Source organism: Setaria viridis, chromosome 8 (assembly GCF_005286985.2).
Source record: "Setaria viridis chromosome 8, Setaria_viridis_v4.0, whole genome shotgun sequence".
Lineage (NCBI taxonomy): Eukaryota > Viridiplantae > Streptophyta > Magnoliopsida > Poales > Poaceae > Setaria > Setaria viridis.
The window spans coordinates 28298998-28314015 of NC_048270.2; the positions used below are offsets into that span (position 1 = coordinate 28298998).

The window sequence follows — 15018 nt, forward strand, 5'->3', positions numbered from 1 at the left end:
GGCCTATAATGTACTATCGCTGTATCGCGCAGTTGCTGACAGAGTAATTAAGGTGAGTGTCCACGCATAGGCCAGGTCAAGGTCGTCGGGGGCAACGAGTGATAACAGCTGCTCTGTCGGGACGTCGCTACAATTCAATGTCGCACCGCAAATGAACCGCTCGTCCACTCAATGCGCTCGGCGTACAACCACAGTATGTTCTCCTCCACGGAATTTGAACGGATGGGAGCATGCGCCAGTGGCTGGTTCTCTGCAGTGCACGTACTAGGCCAGGCGCAGCCACATGATACAGTCACCTCACGAAAATGGAAATGTTCCTGCCTCTGCAAAAGAGCACATAGCGTTTTGGTTTTACAAACTCGCAGCTGCGCTGCTCGTGACAAATAAGGGGAAAAGAGGACACATGAATCAGGAAATAAAATTAAAAGCAAAGTCTATTATTTGTTCTCCATCCATTATTAGTGAAAATATCCATTCTTGACAAAAATACCTCACCACTGGAGTATCGAAAGAAATGCCAACCCCTAAACCATAATTTCTGCACTTGGGGCCTACTCGCTTCTTCCTCCTTTATCTATCGCTTGGGAAGCGTGCAGGATGTGAGAAGCAGGGGAGTGAGGGATCCGTGGCAACGCCAATGAGAGCCAAGGGGAAGGCCATTAGCAGCTGCTCGGCGATGGAGATAGGCAAGAAGAAGTTTCTGGAGCACTCTGGTCAAGCAAACCACAAGCTCGTGGATGAGTCCGAGACCTTGAGAGCCGAAGAGAATGGTAGTTGCAACAGTTGGGTGGTGGACATGCCGAAAATGCTCGAGCAGGCCGACCCATCGGTGGAGATGGCGCGGTGGAAGCAGCGCTCCATCTATCGGGTGCCCGAGTTTATCAAGAAGACGACCAATAGCGACGCCTACCGGCCGCAGTTCGTGTCGCTGGGCCCTTACCACCATCGCGAGCCCCACCTCCTGGCCATGGAGGAGCACAAGCGCCGGGCGTTGGTGCACCTGGTTAAGCGGGCCGGGAAGCCTCATACATATGTGCAGTTTGTTGAGGCCATTGAGGAAGTGGTGGATGAGCTCCAGGCTGCCTACGATGACCTTGATGACAAATGGCGTGGAGCAAACATAGGTAGCTTCGTGGAGATGATGGTCACGGACGGCTGCTTCTTGTTGGAATTGATAATGATGGTGGATTCTATTCTACGGAACGATGAAATCGTTGATGATTACGCGGCCGACGACCCCATCTTCAGTAAGCGCAGCTTTTTAGTTTTGTGGCCAGTCATGCGTAAAGACATGATCGCGATGGAAAACCAGCTGCCGCTAGTCGTATTGCAGAGGCTCTTAGCTGTTCAGCGTGGAACACCTCCGGTACGTACCCTTTACCTAAGTACGCGGCATGAACTTATGTGTAGCTAGCTTGACTGATATCCTACTATAGTCCCTCCGTTCTAAATTGTAGGTCATTTTAACTTCTCTAGATTCATAGATATTATTATGCATCAAGACATACACTATATTTAAGTGCATATAAAAAACTATGCGTCTAGAAAAGCCAAAACGACCTACAATCTCGAACAGATGGAATATACAGTTGTAGTACTAAGTACAACTGTTTCAAATGTACTCTCTGATAAACGTCATGAGGTCTAATTATGTTTCAAATGTTTGAAAATGATTTATCTTTCCGATCATCATTTTAGGCACTTGGGTCAAATATCAAACAATTCTTTGTCCATTCATCATCCCAGATTCTTGGATCAAAATCCAACAAAATAGTTTATTTGATATTATAAGGGCCTTAGGATATGATGATGGACAACAGGATGGCGACTGAAAATGGCAAACACAGTCTTTAATTTATGGATTATTATGAAATATTTACAATCTCATCTTGTTTTATATATGGACGGATATGTTTGAAATATTACCGATATAATAGAAAGAAATATAAGATGCACAAGAGTATATATATTGGTGAACATACGTAGACGCCCTAGATCCAATCTTAGTGAGCCATATAGAAGATAGGAGTACTCTAGTTCCTCTTGGGTTGACTTAGGCCCAATTGGATTTAGTTCAACGAAAAGATGATGAATATAATCGGCTATTCACATAGAAGGCAGTGCGCAATATTACATACTTCTCCATCCGTCTCAAATTACTATTCGTTTTATCTTTTATAGGTACATAGCTTTTGATATGCACCTAGATATATACATAGTAAAAGTTATGTATCTAGAAAAACTAAAACAAATTGTAATTTGGGACGGAGGGAGTATTTTGTTGGCTCAGTGAACTTGAACGGGATGGGCCATCCTGGATGGACAGGGTGATTCACTGATTCTAGATGAGATCGTAAAACGAAGTTGGTTATATGGTTATATATCCATATTGGGGACAGTGCGGGAATGTATTTCCGTCGTGCATCGGAGGATATTTAGCAACGAATTAAGTAGCTAGTCTCGAATGTAAATTGAATCACTACCACCCAGCCCCTTAAATTTTTGGACCATCTCATCCGTTACTATGTATCTAAACATGGTATATATATAGATGCGTATAAAAAATTATGTACTCCCTCCGTCCCAATTTACTGTTCGTTTTGAATTTTCTAAAAATATAACTTTTACTATGTATTTAGACATAATATATATCTAAGTGCATATCAAAAGCTATGTACCTAAAAATAAAATATATTTGGTTGAAACCTTATCAGTTAATTTGAGCTATGTGTTTCATATGAAATCAATGGTACCCATCGGTTCCTACATATATTTACATGTAGTCTATATGGGGATATACATCATGTGTTTATGGCTTGATTTAGTTTTTAAGATTAATAATACAATAACTGGATAATTTAAAAGAATATATGGTAGCACCTGATCAAGATATATATTTTTTATAATGATAGAGGTAGGTAGTTTAGATTTAGGTGCACCTTAGGTACGTTAGATTTAATAATAGTAGAGATTGGTAATTTGGATGTAATTTGTTTCCATAATAATGACATTGATTAGCAATTTACATCAATATTTATGGCTATTTTAGGTTGTTTTAATAACGATAGAGGTGGATAATTAAGATATCCATTTGATGCGCTACTTTAAACTATTTTTCGTGTGTATGTTTTTTTAAAATGCAGTACATGCGATGAATATTATAGTAGTCTACCGAATTGACAGTTTGGTGAGATCTCTATGATTTATTTTTTTTTCTTATACGTTCGTGAGAATACAGAGATTCAAGTGTGGTGATTGAAAGATACGAAAGTTGATTTTTCCGAAACACAGTACAAACATGCAAATATTTATATACATGTTTGCACACTCACCCTAGAGGGTTATAAACAAAAATCACCTTTTTATATATCTCATCATCTTTGACACGTTCTATACAAGTGTATGAAGGGTTGATATTTTATTTGGAATACGGGAGTTTTATGCGATTCTCTCATGAACGACTGTATCATATATCTTATGATGAAACCTAGCAATAAATACCAAAAGGTGTCCACATTTTTAGAAACAAACATTGTATGCTTCTAGAACTTCTCAAAGCAAAGATCATATAACTAGACATGAGCATAGCAGGACCATAAGTTGTAAGAGGCTTGCATCTGGGCTGCACAGCATAAGAACAAGTGCTTTTCATCAATGTTTGTGAAGAAAACAAAAAAAATGGAAATACAGTAGAACAAATAAATCTGATAAATTAGACTTGGTTCACGTGGTCGGAGAACTTCTAATTGACCCCCCAAACTAATCAATACATGAACTTACACTCAGGATCCGCCCCTGCATGCCTACACTTGCCAATAAGCACACAACGACCTTATGTTAAAAACCTTTTCTGTAGCTAGAGAAGGAAACGGCAAAAGCAATTTTCAAAGAAAAACATGAAGATAAGGATTTTTGTCTCTATTTTAGAATCCTCATTGAACAAAACATGATTGAAAACAAATTGGAAAATAGACGATTGTTAACTAGTCAGTCTCATGACCTCATCTTACAGCACATTGGACATATTAAAAACGATTGAAAACATGATATGAATAGCTGGCTATTATATAGCTTTTCCATGTTTGATTGTTTGTTGGTGAGTACAGAAGGCTCGAGAGATCAACTATATGGTGGGGAATCTTCTGGACGTTGAATGTTTCGAGGAACATATGGACAAGCTGGGCCTCCACTTCCTGGACATCTATTACAAAAGTTACTGTGGCGTCAGTCCATGTTGGGAAGGATCGGATTACGACGAGCTTCGCGCGCCCTGTGCTGTTGAGATGAGCGAGGCGGGGATCCAGTTCAAGAAGAGCAACACTAACAGCATTCATGATGTTGACTTCGAAGATGCAGTGCTGAGCATGCCGCTTTTCGATTTCAACGATTCAACGGAGACAATACTCCTCAACCTGATGGCGTTTGAGTGGCTACACCCTTATGCCAAAGATGACGTGGTAGCCTACGTATCCTTTATGGATGATATAATCCAGTCAGAAAGAGATGTGGCACTTCTAGAATCTGAAGGCATCGTTTTGGATATTACTGGAAGCAAGCAGATGGTGGAGATGTTCAACTACAGCCTCACCAGGTTAGGACGGGTGAACGTTGGCAATCGACTGGGCCACGTGCAATGGAAGATTAAGACATACTGCAGGAAGCGCCGCAACAGGTGGCAGGCCAGCTTCGTGAACACCTACCTGAGCAACCCCTGGGTGTTCATCTCTCTCGTGGCCGCTGTCATCTTGCTTGTTGCCACACTCCTGCAGACCGTCTACACCATCGTTCCGTTCTACACCAAGGGCTAGCATGCAAACAATCTGTGGCTATCTGTGCCTCTGCCTCTTAAGTTTCCACCAGGCCACTATTATCTCACTTGGCCGTACGTCTGTGTGTTTCAGCTCTGATATGGGCCTCTATGATCTGTCAATGTGAACCACTGTTATTTCTATCAACATTCACGATAATTTGGTCAGGATTTAAATTTTGTTTTGGATTTTGGGGAAAGAAATAAACATTCAACGGCATTCGTTACCACTGGTCATCAATAATGCTGCTTACTTTTTGAGTGCAATCACACTATTATTTGCAAGCTAGCCAGTGCAACTTTTATCCTGGATTTTAGGGCACGAAACATTCATTGTTGTACTGTGTTGGTGTTGCTGCTCCTACAAGGCTACAATGCAACTTGGGTAACATTAGCTGCTCCATCTAATGACATAGTCTTGGTTAGTGAAGGAGATTGATACGCGCAACGCAAGTTGTATTGATCTCATACACGGTAAGAATGCAGCAAGAAATTAATTGGTGAGTGACCCTGGTAGTTACAGAGATGGCCCAATCTGGAGCACTGCCGGATCCCAACATCGTCATCAGCCCTTCTCAATGCCGAAGCAGCTACGCTTCCACGGTGGTCCCCATGAGAACATGCCAACATTACCCGTGGTTGCGCACGACAACCAACAATACCCTATGGATGACATCACTCAGCGCACCTTATGTGAGCTGTACAAACCATTTGGCCACTTTACTATTAAGGTATACATATATATAATTTATACAATTATCTCAATTGATCCATGCCTCGGGAGTTTAATAACTTCTTTATTTCTCCTATATGTACAGGTGGTGTATGGAAGTGCTTTACCAATCCTGCCAGGTCAGACAAACCATGGCATAGACATTTGAACTGGTGTGGCGGATCCACTTCGAATTAGCTTGATTAGACAGGGTTAATGTGGCAGAACCACCTCGGATTAGCTTGATTAATCAGAGTTTAGCCGCCTAACATGCGACACCCCTGGTTAACTCAAGCCAACATGAAGCGCCGTCGGACTTCATCCGATTTAACCACTTAAACAGGATCGAGTTCAGCAACCCACACAAGGCGAGCGGTTACAGAGAATACAACGAGTCCACGGATTTTAAACAAGTTTTACTCGTTTTGGTTCTACCATAAAATCCAACATTAAGGTTTACAAACAAAGATCAACAGAGAAAGCTAGCGGAAGACTTCGTCGGGTTCGGACGTCCGGGCGAGGCCAACCAGAACATCACTGAGTCCTCTCCTCGCCATCCGAGGAGGGGTCCCACTCGGCCGTCCAGCCTGGCGGGAGCTGGGGCGGCCAAGCGCCAACAAGGGAGGGGTCGGGAACTGCAACTTCACCTGAAAAACAGGAGCCACAACAAGGCTGAGCTACTAAGCTCAACAAGACTTAACCGGGGAGGAGCCAACTACTCTTCCAACTAGACATGCAAGGCTTCTTGGCTGAGGGGTTTGTTTTGCCAAAAGCACTAAGTAACCTATTTTCAAGTTTTAGCTCCGGTTCTAGATTTACTTACCAGTCTAGGTTGTGCAACCTATTCTAAGCAAACATCGAGCCAATCAAGTGTGTAGATAAAAACAACAACATTGCCATCATCAGATTCCTCATTTACTCAGGGTGACATAGCGATCAAGAAATCTCAAACTGTGAGAGGCAGACGAATCGATTCGAGTTCTTTAACCATGCATGGTGAACCTAGCCCCACGACATCCGCGCACCCGGAGGTCGCTTCCTGTGTCGGCCTTCCCCATCAATCCCCTAACCCGTGTCGGGCCCATTTCCTTTGGTGCAAGGTTCCACAGACTCGGCCTCTGCCGTCCTGTGACCACGCTTTGCCACCACGTGCGACAACCAGCAGGGGAAACTCCGTTCCAAGAACAATGGGGCGACCGCTCACGTCTAGGTTCAATCAGGTACTAGGCTTCCTCATCCCATACTAAGTATGAGGCTAGTACTTTCAAACACTTGATCACGAACACCACCACTGTCGGGCCTTAGCAAGTTTTCATAGACAGACGGGGCAACCATCCGACCACCAAAGTGTTACAACCCTGCCCCGTCCACCGTCCTTATAGTTGTAGCAGAGAGGAAACCTACAACTCGCGAGTGACAGGAGATCACTCGGCTTTTACCGTCTCCTATTTAAGCAATGCAGCTACTCGGTCCAACAGCTAGTGCTCATATCAAGGGTTACTAAGTCATGTATCTAGGGTTTCACACAACTCCTAAACATAAATGCACAAACATGCTATTCAGAAGGCATGTGCAAGTTTGGCAAGAACACGTAGGATTTTCATGCAACCGGGGCTTGCCTGCAAACAAGGAGGGCTGGAACTGCTCGACTTCGGGGGCGGCTTCGACTTCCGCGGGCAGGATCTCGGCCACAGCTTCTTCTTCGGGCGCCGGGTGCAGCTCGTAGAAGCCGTCAGCGAGATGCAGCTCTACACGAATGCAATGCAAGGGTTAGCTTAAACGTTTGATTTGACAGCAACACTGGCTCTCCTGAGCCCAGAAACTTGCGACAAAGAGCAGGAGGTTGAGGCTGTTTGAGAGAGCTGATGATGATCAACAGGTAAGGGTAGGAAGGAAACTAGTGGTCTGATCCTTGAACTAGAGGATGTGATAACTGGGATCCTCAGACGTAGGAGCTGAAGGGTTCCCACGTTTTACACATACACCCTCGAGTTGAAGAAAAAGATCACAGCCAAGCCCTCGGGCGAGGCGGACAAGGGTCGGCGAACAGACAGGGTCGGACGAGACGGAACTGGGGTCGGGCGGATAGGAGGGGTCGGGCGAGGCGGACTTAGGGTCGGCACTCACCTTCTTCCTGAAAGGAAAGCTTGGGGTCGGGAAGAGGCAGACTTGGGCGCGGAACTAAAGCTTCGAGCAGGGACTAAGACCGGCGATGCTCCGGCGGCGGTGCTTCTTGCGGATCACAAGAGAGCTCTACGCAGCACAAGGGAGCAAGCTGCGGGGTGACTTGGAGGAACTGAGAAGGAACTGGGAGATGAACTCCTCAAGACTGGGCGGATGGCGCTAGGAGCTTGAGCAGGTAGCGAGAAAGCTAAGGGCAACAAGAGCGGAGGGAACTCCGGTGACGGGGGCATTCCTTTTATAGCTGCTGGAGCAGAGGAACGGAAATGTCGCGGAGAGAGGGAAGGGGAGCAGCGCGAAGGCCGGGGAGAAGCACTGGAGTGCTCTGCCGTGGCGGCGATTGAGCAAATAGGGCGGTGCTGCAGAACTCCGGGGGTGACGCCAGCGATCATTGCGCTACTCCGTTAGGGCGGCGTAGGCGCGGGTAGACCGGTGGTTGGGATTTGGCGGAGAGCGAGCGTCGTCGTGCGGGAGAGGTGATAGAAGCGACCGGTTAAACGGCGCTAGGATCAAGGGCGCACAGGTGGGAGAACAAGCGGACGCAGCGCGGGGGAGAGCGCGGAACAACAGATTGTCGGGCGGCTTCTGACAGAGCGGGGAAAGGAACTGTCGCGGCCGCGGTCGGGGTTGGCGGTGGGGGAATCGTCGTGTAGCGATGACCGGGCGGCGCAACTGTTGCTGGAAGGGACGGAAAAGACGGGCGACATCGGTCTCCGGGGCCGGGATCTGGTATCGCGATGATGGGCGCGGGAGATGAGGGTCTGCAGAAAGGGGTGCAGAGGGCTTCCGCTGCCATTGGGGAAAAGGGCGCGGGACCCAACTCTGTTCCTCGCCAGAGACAAAACTGGGCGATGGCGTTGGAGAAGACGAGCCACGCGGCAGGAAAACTCTGAGGCGGCCATGCAACTCGAGTGCGGCTGACGCGGGGGATCTGGAAAAAGGATCTCACGGGTCCACCGGGGGAAAAGATCGGACGGGTGAGGAAGATCAGCAGGATCCGACGGAGGGCTGAACTCGCCAGGGTCGGGAAAGGAACGAAGCGGTAGGGGTCGGATCCCGAGGTCGGGACTGACGGAAGACTGAGCACTTAGGTTCGGTCAAACAAAACAGCTGACTAAGGTTTAAGGGCTGAGATCAAACCTAACTGGGAAAGGTTAGGGGTCGGTCGTTACAGCCTACCCCTCTTAAAAAGAATCTCGTCCCGAGATTCAAGATCAAGGGTGTGCTGTTCTTACCTCCTTGATGGGATAGAAAACCTGGAAAACGCTTGTTCAGATATTCTTCCGTCTCCCATGTTGCTTCATCTTCGGTGTGGTTTCTCCAGAGGATCTTGTACATCTTTACCACTTGACGTCGGGTGTGCCTTTCCTTCTGGTCAAGAACTCGATCTGGGTACTCGGCGTAGGTCAGGTCAGGTTCTACTTGAAGCTGTTCTTGTTCTAGGATCTCTGCTGAAACTCGGACACATTTCTTCAACTGAGACACATGGAAAACATTATGTATGGCTGATAGCTCTTCGGGGAGTTGGATCCGGTAAGCAACGGGTCCACATTTCTCCACAATCTCATAAGGGCCAACATAGCGGGGAGCTAACTTGCCTTTTATTCCAAACCGTTGCACTCCTTTGGTTGGGGAGACTCGAAGGTACACATGATCACCAAGGTTGAACTGCAGGGGTCTCCTCCGCTGGTCAGAGTAACTCTTCTGTCGCGATTGGGCAGCCTTGAGATTTGCCTGAATTACCTTCACTTGCTCCTCGGCTTCTGCCACTAAGTCAGGGCCATAAACATGTCTCTCTCCTGGTTGGGACCAGTTCAAGGGTGTCCTGCATCTTTGGCCGTACAGGGCCTCAAATGGTGCCATCTTCAAACTGGCCTGGTAGCTGTTATTGTAGGAGAACTCTGCTAAGGGCAGGCACTTGTCCCAGTTTTTGTCATAGTGGATGACACAAGCTCTTAACATGTCTTCGAGGATCTGATTTACTCTCTCGGTTTGGCCATCGGTTTGGGGATGATACGTTGAGCTTCGGATGAGCTTTGTGCCCATGGATGTTTGTAATTGCTCCCAAAAACGGGCCACAAACTGAACTCCTCGATCAGAGATGAGGGTCTTGGGTACACCATGTAGGGAAACGATATGGTCGAGGTACAACTCTGCATATTGCCTGACTGTGTAGGTGGTACGAACAGGAAAGAAATGTGCTGTCTTGGTCAGACGGTCCACTATAACCCAGATAGAATCATACCGTTGAGTTGTAAGGGGTAACCCAACTATGAAGTCCATGCTGATGTCTTCCCATTTCCAAGAGGGAATAGGTAGCGGCTGCAAGGTCCCTGCTACCTTCAAGTGACTGGCCTTGACACGTTGACAAGTGTCGCATTCTGAAACATAACGAGCTATCTCCGGTTTCATCCCACTCCACCAAAAGGTCTGACGGAGATCATGGTACATCTTGTTGCTGCCAGGGTGGATTGAGAACTTGGAAAGATGAGCTTCATCTAGGATCTGCCTCCTCAACTCAGGGTCGGCGGGCACTACTAGTCGGTTTCCATAGTACACACCTCCCGTTTGGTCCTGTCGGAAAAGCTTATATCCCTCGTCTTTTACCGAGACCTTACTGATGATCCGTTTTACTTCTTCATCCTTAGCTTGTGCTGACCGAATCCGGTCCTCCAAAACTGAGTCAAGGATGATGTGATCAAGGGTTCCATGGGGAACAAGCTCTAGACTTAGTTTTCCCATCTCGTGACACAAAGTGTTGGTGAAGGCTGTTGACAACAAGCAGTTGCAACGGGGTTTGCGACTGAGGGCATCGGCCACCACATTGGCCTTGCCAGGATGATAGTGCAGTTCCAAGTCATAATCCTTTATCAACTCCAGCCATCTTCTCTGACGCATGTTGAGGTCGGCTTGCGTGAAGATGTACTTGAGGCTCTTGTGGTCGGTGTAGATGTTGCAGTGAGCTCCCATTAAGTAGTGCCTCCATATCTTCAAGGCATGTATCACTGCTGCCAACTCAAGGTCATGGGTCGGGTACTTCAGCTCATGAGGTCGCAACGCACGTGAGGCATAGGCAATGACTCGGCTGTCTTGCATAAGAACACATCCAAGTCCAGTGCCAGAGGCGTCACAGTATACGTCATACGGCCTAGAGGGGTCGGGTTGAGCCAAAACTGGGGCGGTGGTTAACAAGTGCTTCAGGGTTTTGAAAGCTCCTTCGCACTTGGTGTCCCACACAAACTTGACCTCTTTCTTCAACAACTCGGTCATCGGCTTAGCTATCTTGGAGAAATCCGGTATAAAACACCGATAGTAACCTGCCAGTCCGAGGAAACTCCGGATCTGGTGTACCGAGACAGGAGACTTCCATTCCATGACCTCTTGCACCTTACTGGGATCCACGGCAATACCGTCCTTGGAGATAGTGTGTCCCAAAAACTTGACACTATCCAACCAAAACTCACACTTGGAGAACTTTGCATAAAGCTGGTGATCTCTCAGTCGTTGGAGAACTATATGAAGATGGTTGGCATGCTCTTCCTTGTCCTTTGAGTACACTAGGATATCATCAATGAACACCACTACAAACTTGTCCAGCTCGGGCATAAACACCGAGTTCATAAGGTACATGAAGTAAGCGGGTGCATTGGTGAGTCCAAAGGACATGACTAGGTACTCATACAGTCCATATCTGGTAGAGAAAGCTGTCTTGGGTACGTCGCAAGGTCGAATCTTGATTTGGTGATAACCAGAACGAAGATCGATCTTGGAGAACACTTTTGCTCCGGCTAACTGGTCGAACAAGACATCAATGCGGGGCAGTGGGTACTTATTCTTGACTGTTACTGCATTGAGGGGTCGGTAATCCACACACATCCGTAAACTGCCGTCTTTCTTCTTCACAAACAGGGCGGGGCAACCCCAAGATGACGTACTGGGTCGAATGAAGCCCTTTTCCAACAGATCATGCAACTGGGTCTTCAATACTGCTAACTCAGCGGGTGGCATCCGATAGGGTCTCTTAGATATCGGGGCTGTGCCAGGAACCAACTCTATAGAAAACTCCACTTCTCTGTCAGGTGGCATGCCTGGCAAGTCTTCTGGAAACACAGCTGGGTACTCACAGATGACAGGGAGGTCTTCTAAACGGGTTCCCAAGAGAGGATAGGCACAAGGAGTCAAAGACTCAGGATGGGTCAAGGATAGGGTAGCACTGCCATGAGAGGGCGAGCGGAGGAAAAGAGATCGGGCTGAGGTATCTAAAACAACACGATGTTGGGCCATCCAATCCATGCCAAGGATGACGTCTAGGCCTTCGAGGTCAAGGATGATAAGGTTTTCCTTGAAGAGGGTGGGGCCTAGCTGGAGAGGTACAAGAATAACGACCTGATCCGACGTTATCCTTCCTCCAGGAGTGGCGATCACATAGGGTTCCTTAGTGTGACCTACACTTAGCCCACATCTTTCCCTTGCCTTACTCCCGATAAAGCTATGCGAGGCTCCCGAGTCAAACAACACCACAACAGCTTGATTTAAAACAAGGAAAGTACCTGTCATTACTGACGCACCTTCAGGAAGTTCAGTCAAGCTGGTGTAGTTGAGCCGGCCTTGTCGGACTTGCACCTTGGGCCTTCTTCCTCTGGCTACCATGGGGTTCTGGCCTTGCTGCTGAGCCTTGCTCCTGGGGCAGTCCCTTGCAAAATGTCCCTCATTGCCGCAGGTAAAACATCTGTTACTGGCTGCCGGACGAGGTGGCGTTGGCAAGGTCGGCCGGGATACTTGCGGTTGGGGGCCTGGGAAACTAGGCATTGTCGCCGGTGGGGGTCGGGCGATCCATTTCCCTGACTGTTGGGGTCGGCCAGGGGCTTGTGGAGGGATCATCCGAAACCTTCGGGCTGGCGGGCTCGGAAGAGCCACAGAGGCTTTCCTCTTCCGGTCGGCCTTGAGAGCTTGCATGCAGTCCTCCTGGGAGATGGCCAGATTGACCAACTCGTTATAGGTATCCACCCTGATGGGGTTCAGCCTCTCCCTGAGCTCCAAGCTCAGTCCTCGGCGGAATCTGTCCCGCTTCTTCTCATCGGTGTCCGCGTGATATCCCGCATAACGGCATAGGTCATTGAACGCCTGGGCGTAGTGCAGCACATCCCGAGTTCCCTGGGTGAGGGCCAGAAACTCGTTGAGCTTGCGCTCTAGGAGACCTTCAGGAATGTGATGCACCTTAAACGCCGTCTTAAACTCGTTCCAACTGACCACGTGGCCAGCAGGTAGCATGGCATGGTAGTGGTCCCACCAAAGCCGTGCGGAACCACGCAGCTGCTGAGCTGCGAACCGCGCCTTGTTGTTGTCAGGGCATGGAGCGGTGAGGAGCTCGAACTTGGATTCGATCGTACGAACCCATGCATCAGTGTCGAGCGGTTCTTGGGTCTTTTGGAATAGCGGGGGTTGCGTCCCCAGAAAGTCCTCATATCTTGCGATATGCTGCTGCTGCTGTGCTCTACCACCATGTGGCTGCTGTTGTCCTTGCACCAGATGCCTGAGCAGCTCGGTTTGAGTTGCTAGGATTGCCTCCAATGGCGATGGTGGCGGGGGCGGGGGAAGATCCTGGCACTGGTCACTGCCGCTGGGCACAGATCCTGACCTGGTGCGGTGCGCCATCTGCAAGAGTTAACGCCCCATCAATCTCATAGCCTTAGGTGTACTCCAGTGATTGGGAACGTATGAATTAAATCCCTTAATGCGACTCTTGCCAATGGTGCTTCACACGTCCTCATAGAGGAAGCACATTCCTCCCATTTTCAACATAGGTAGCCCCTACTTGCCCTGGTACTCCACCTTAGGCACCCACACCACATACAGACTCCTAGGGTCTGATCCACTCGAACCAAGGGGCCGGATACGGTCCGTACTCAAAGAGGGTCGGACAAGGCGGTAACTGCCTTAAGGGTCGGCCAACTGAACAGGCTCCCCGAAAACAACACAGGGTTACGGCACCACTCACTCAACCTTAGCATCCACACCATCCGAAAAGGATAAAACTATGCACTGGGTTGACTTTATACACAACGACGTTTCAACACAGGGAGTACTGAACTCAAGGCTAACCTATTACAACTTTCCAAAACTAGGCTGCCGAGGAGTACAACAAAAGAAAGAAGGTTCCCTGAGAACCCTTAAGCTACCACTGGACACTATGAGTCGGAGAAGGGGCGCCATCTTCTTCTATGTCCATGCTGGACGCTCCCTCGTCTTCCTCATGGTCCTCCTGAGCTTCAAGCTGCATGTTGAGGGCATGCATATCTTCAAGCTCAGCTTGGTGCTCCTCTAGGTGGGCATTGGCAACGGCCAACTCCATTTCCACCTCCATTTTCTCCTCCGAGAGCTCGATCATGCCGTCCACGAGGTCGGCAACTTCTCCTTCCAGCTCGGAGATCCGGTCTTGCATGTCGTGGATCTGGATTCCACGTTGGATCAGCTGGTAGGTTTGGCTTACCAGGTCTCTTCTAGCTGCCTGGAGGTACCCGTGGGTGTCTGCAGCCGTCCGGGCAAAGAGAGTCATGGCTCTTCCTTGGAGCTCTATCAGCCGGTAGAAAGCAGCCATGCAACGGACGTTGGTGGAGATGGTGATCGTAGCACAGGTAGTGGCCAACACCTCGAGGTTTCCGATGCGGTCCAGCCAGGCCGGGTCCAACCGACTCCTGACGGGAAAAAGACCGATCGGGTCCAGGGTGATCTCCTCAGGGTGGGACTGACAGAACTGCGTGAGCAACTGAAGAGCGGCGGATTCCCACGTATCTTCCGGAGAAAGACCATAGGCTATGATGCCCAGAGAGGGCCAGTCGGGCCGCGCAAAAGGGGGTGGCACCAGTGCTTGCACCTGGCACGTCTGGATGCCCTGCTCCACATACAGCCGCCCAGAATACAGGGGCGGGGACTGATACCCAAACCATCTCAACGTATCCCACAAGATCGCGGGAAACCCCTCAAAATGTAGGCACGTTGATTGGAAGGTACCGTCCGCTCCAAACACTACATGCCCGGGAGCAGCCATCTGGAACCAAGAAAACCGAAGCCACATGAGATAACTCCGAGGATCAGGGATCGGATAGAGAAGCAGAAGGGCTTAACCGAGAGCAACTAAGAGGAGCTAGAAATCCTTAGATCCAAAAGAACTCTGTCGGACAGGGTTGCTGTTGAGAAGAGAACATTACAGATTTTTGGTATGACGCATGCACGGCCTACCGTACTCTTAACCAAAAACAACTGCCCAAACCTTGGGTCTTACGCTGTCAGCGCCGATGACAAGGCAACAATACGTCTC

The 15018-nt window shown here is 48.6% G+C and overlaps 1 protein-coding gene across 1 annotated transcript; it reads left to right on the forward strand.

Moving 5' to 3' along the window:
* The first annotated feature begins 450 nt into the window (after positions 1–450).
* On the forward strand, positions 451–5034 carry LOC117866691 (UPF0481 protein At3g47200). The gene is made up of 2 exons (XM_034750959.2): positions 451–1366; positions 4107–5034. Exons 1-2 carry the CDS (start codon positions 638–640, stop codon positions 4806–4808), a joined length of 1431 nt encoding a protein of 476 aa, XP_034606850.1. The 5' UTR covers positions 451–637; the 3' UTR covers positions 4809–5034.
* Positions 5035–15018: the final 9984 nt, after the last annotated feature.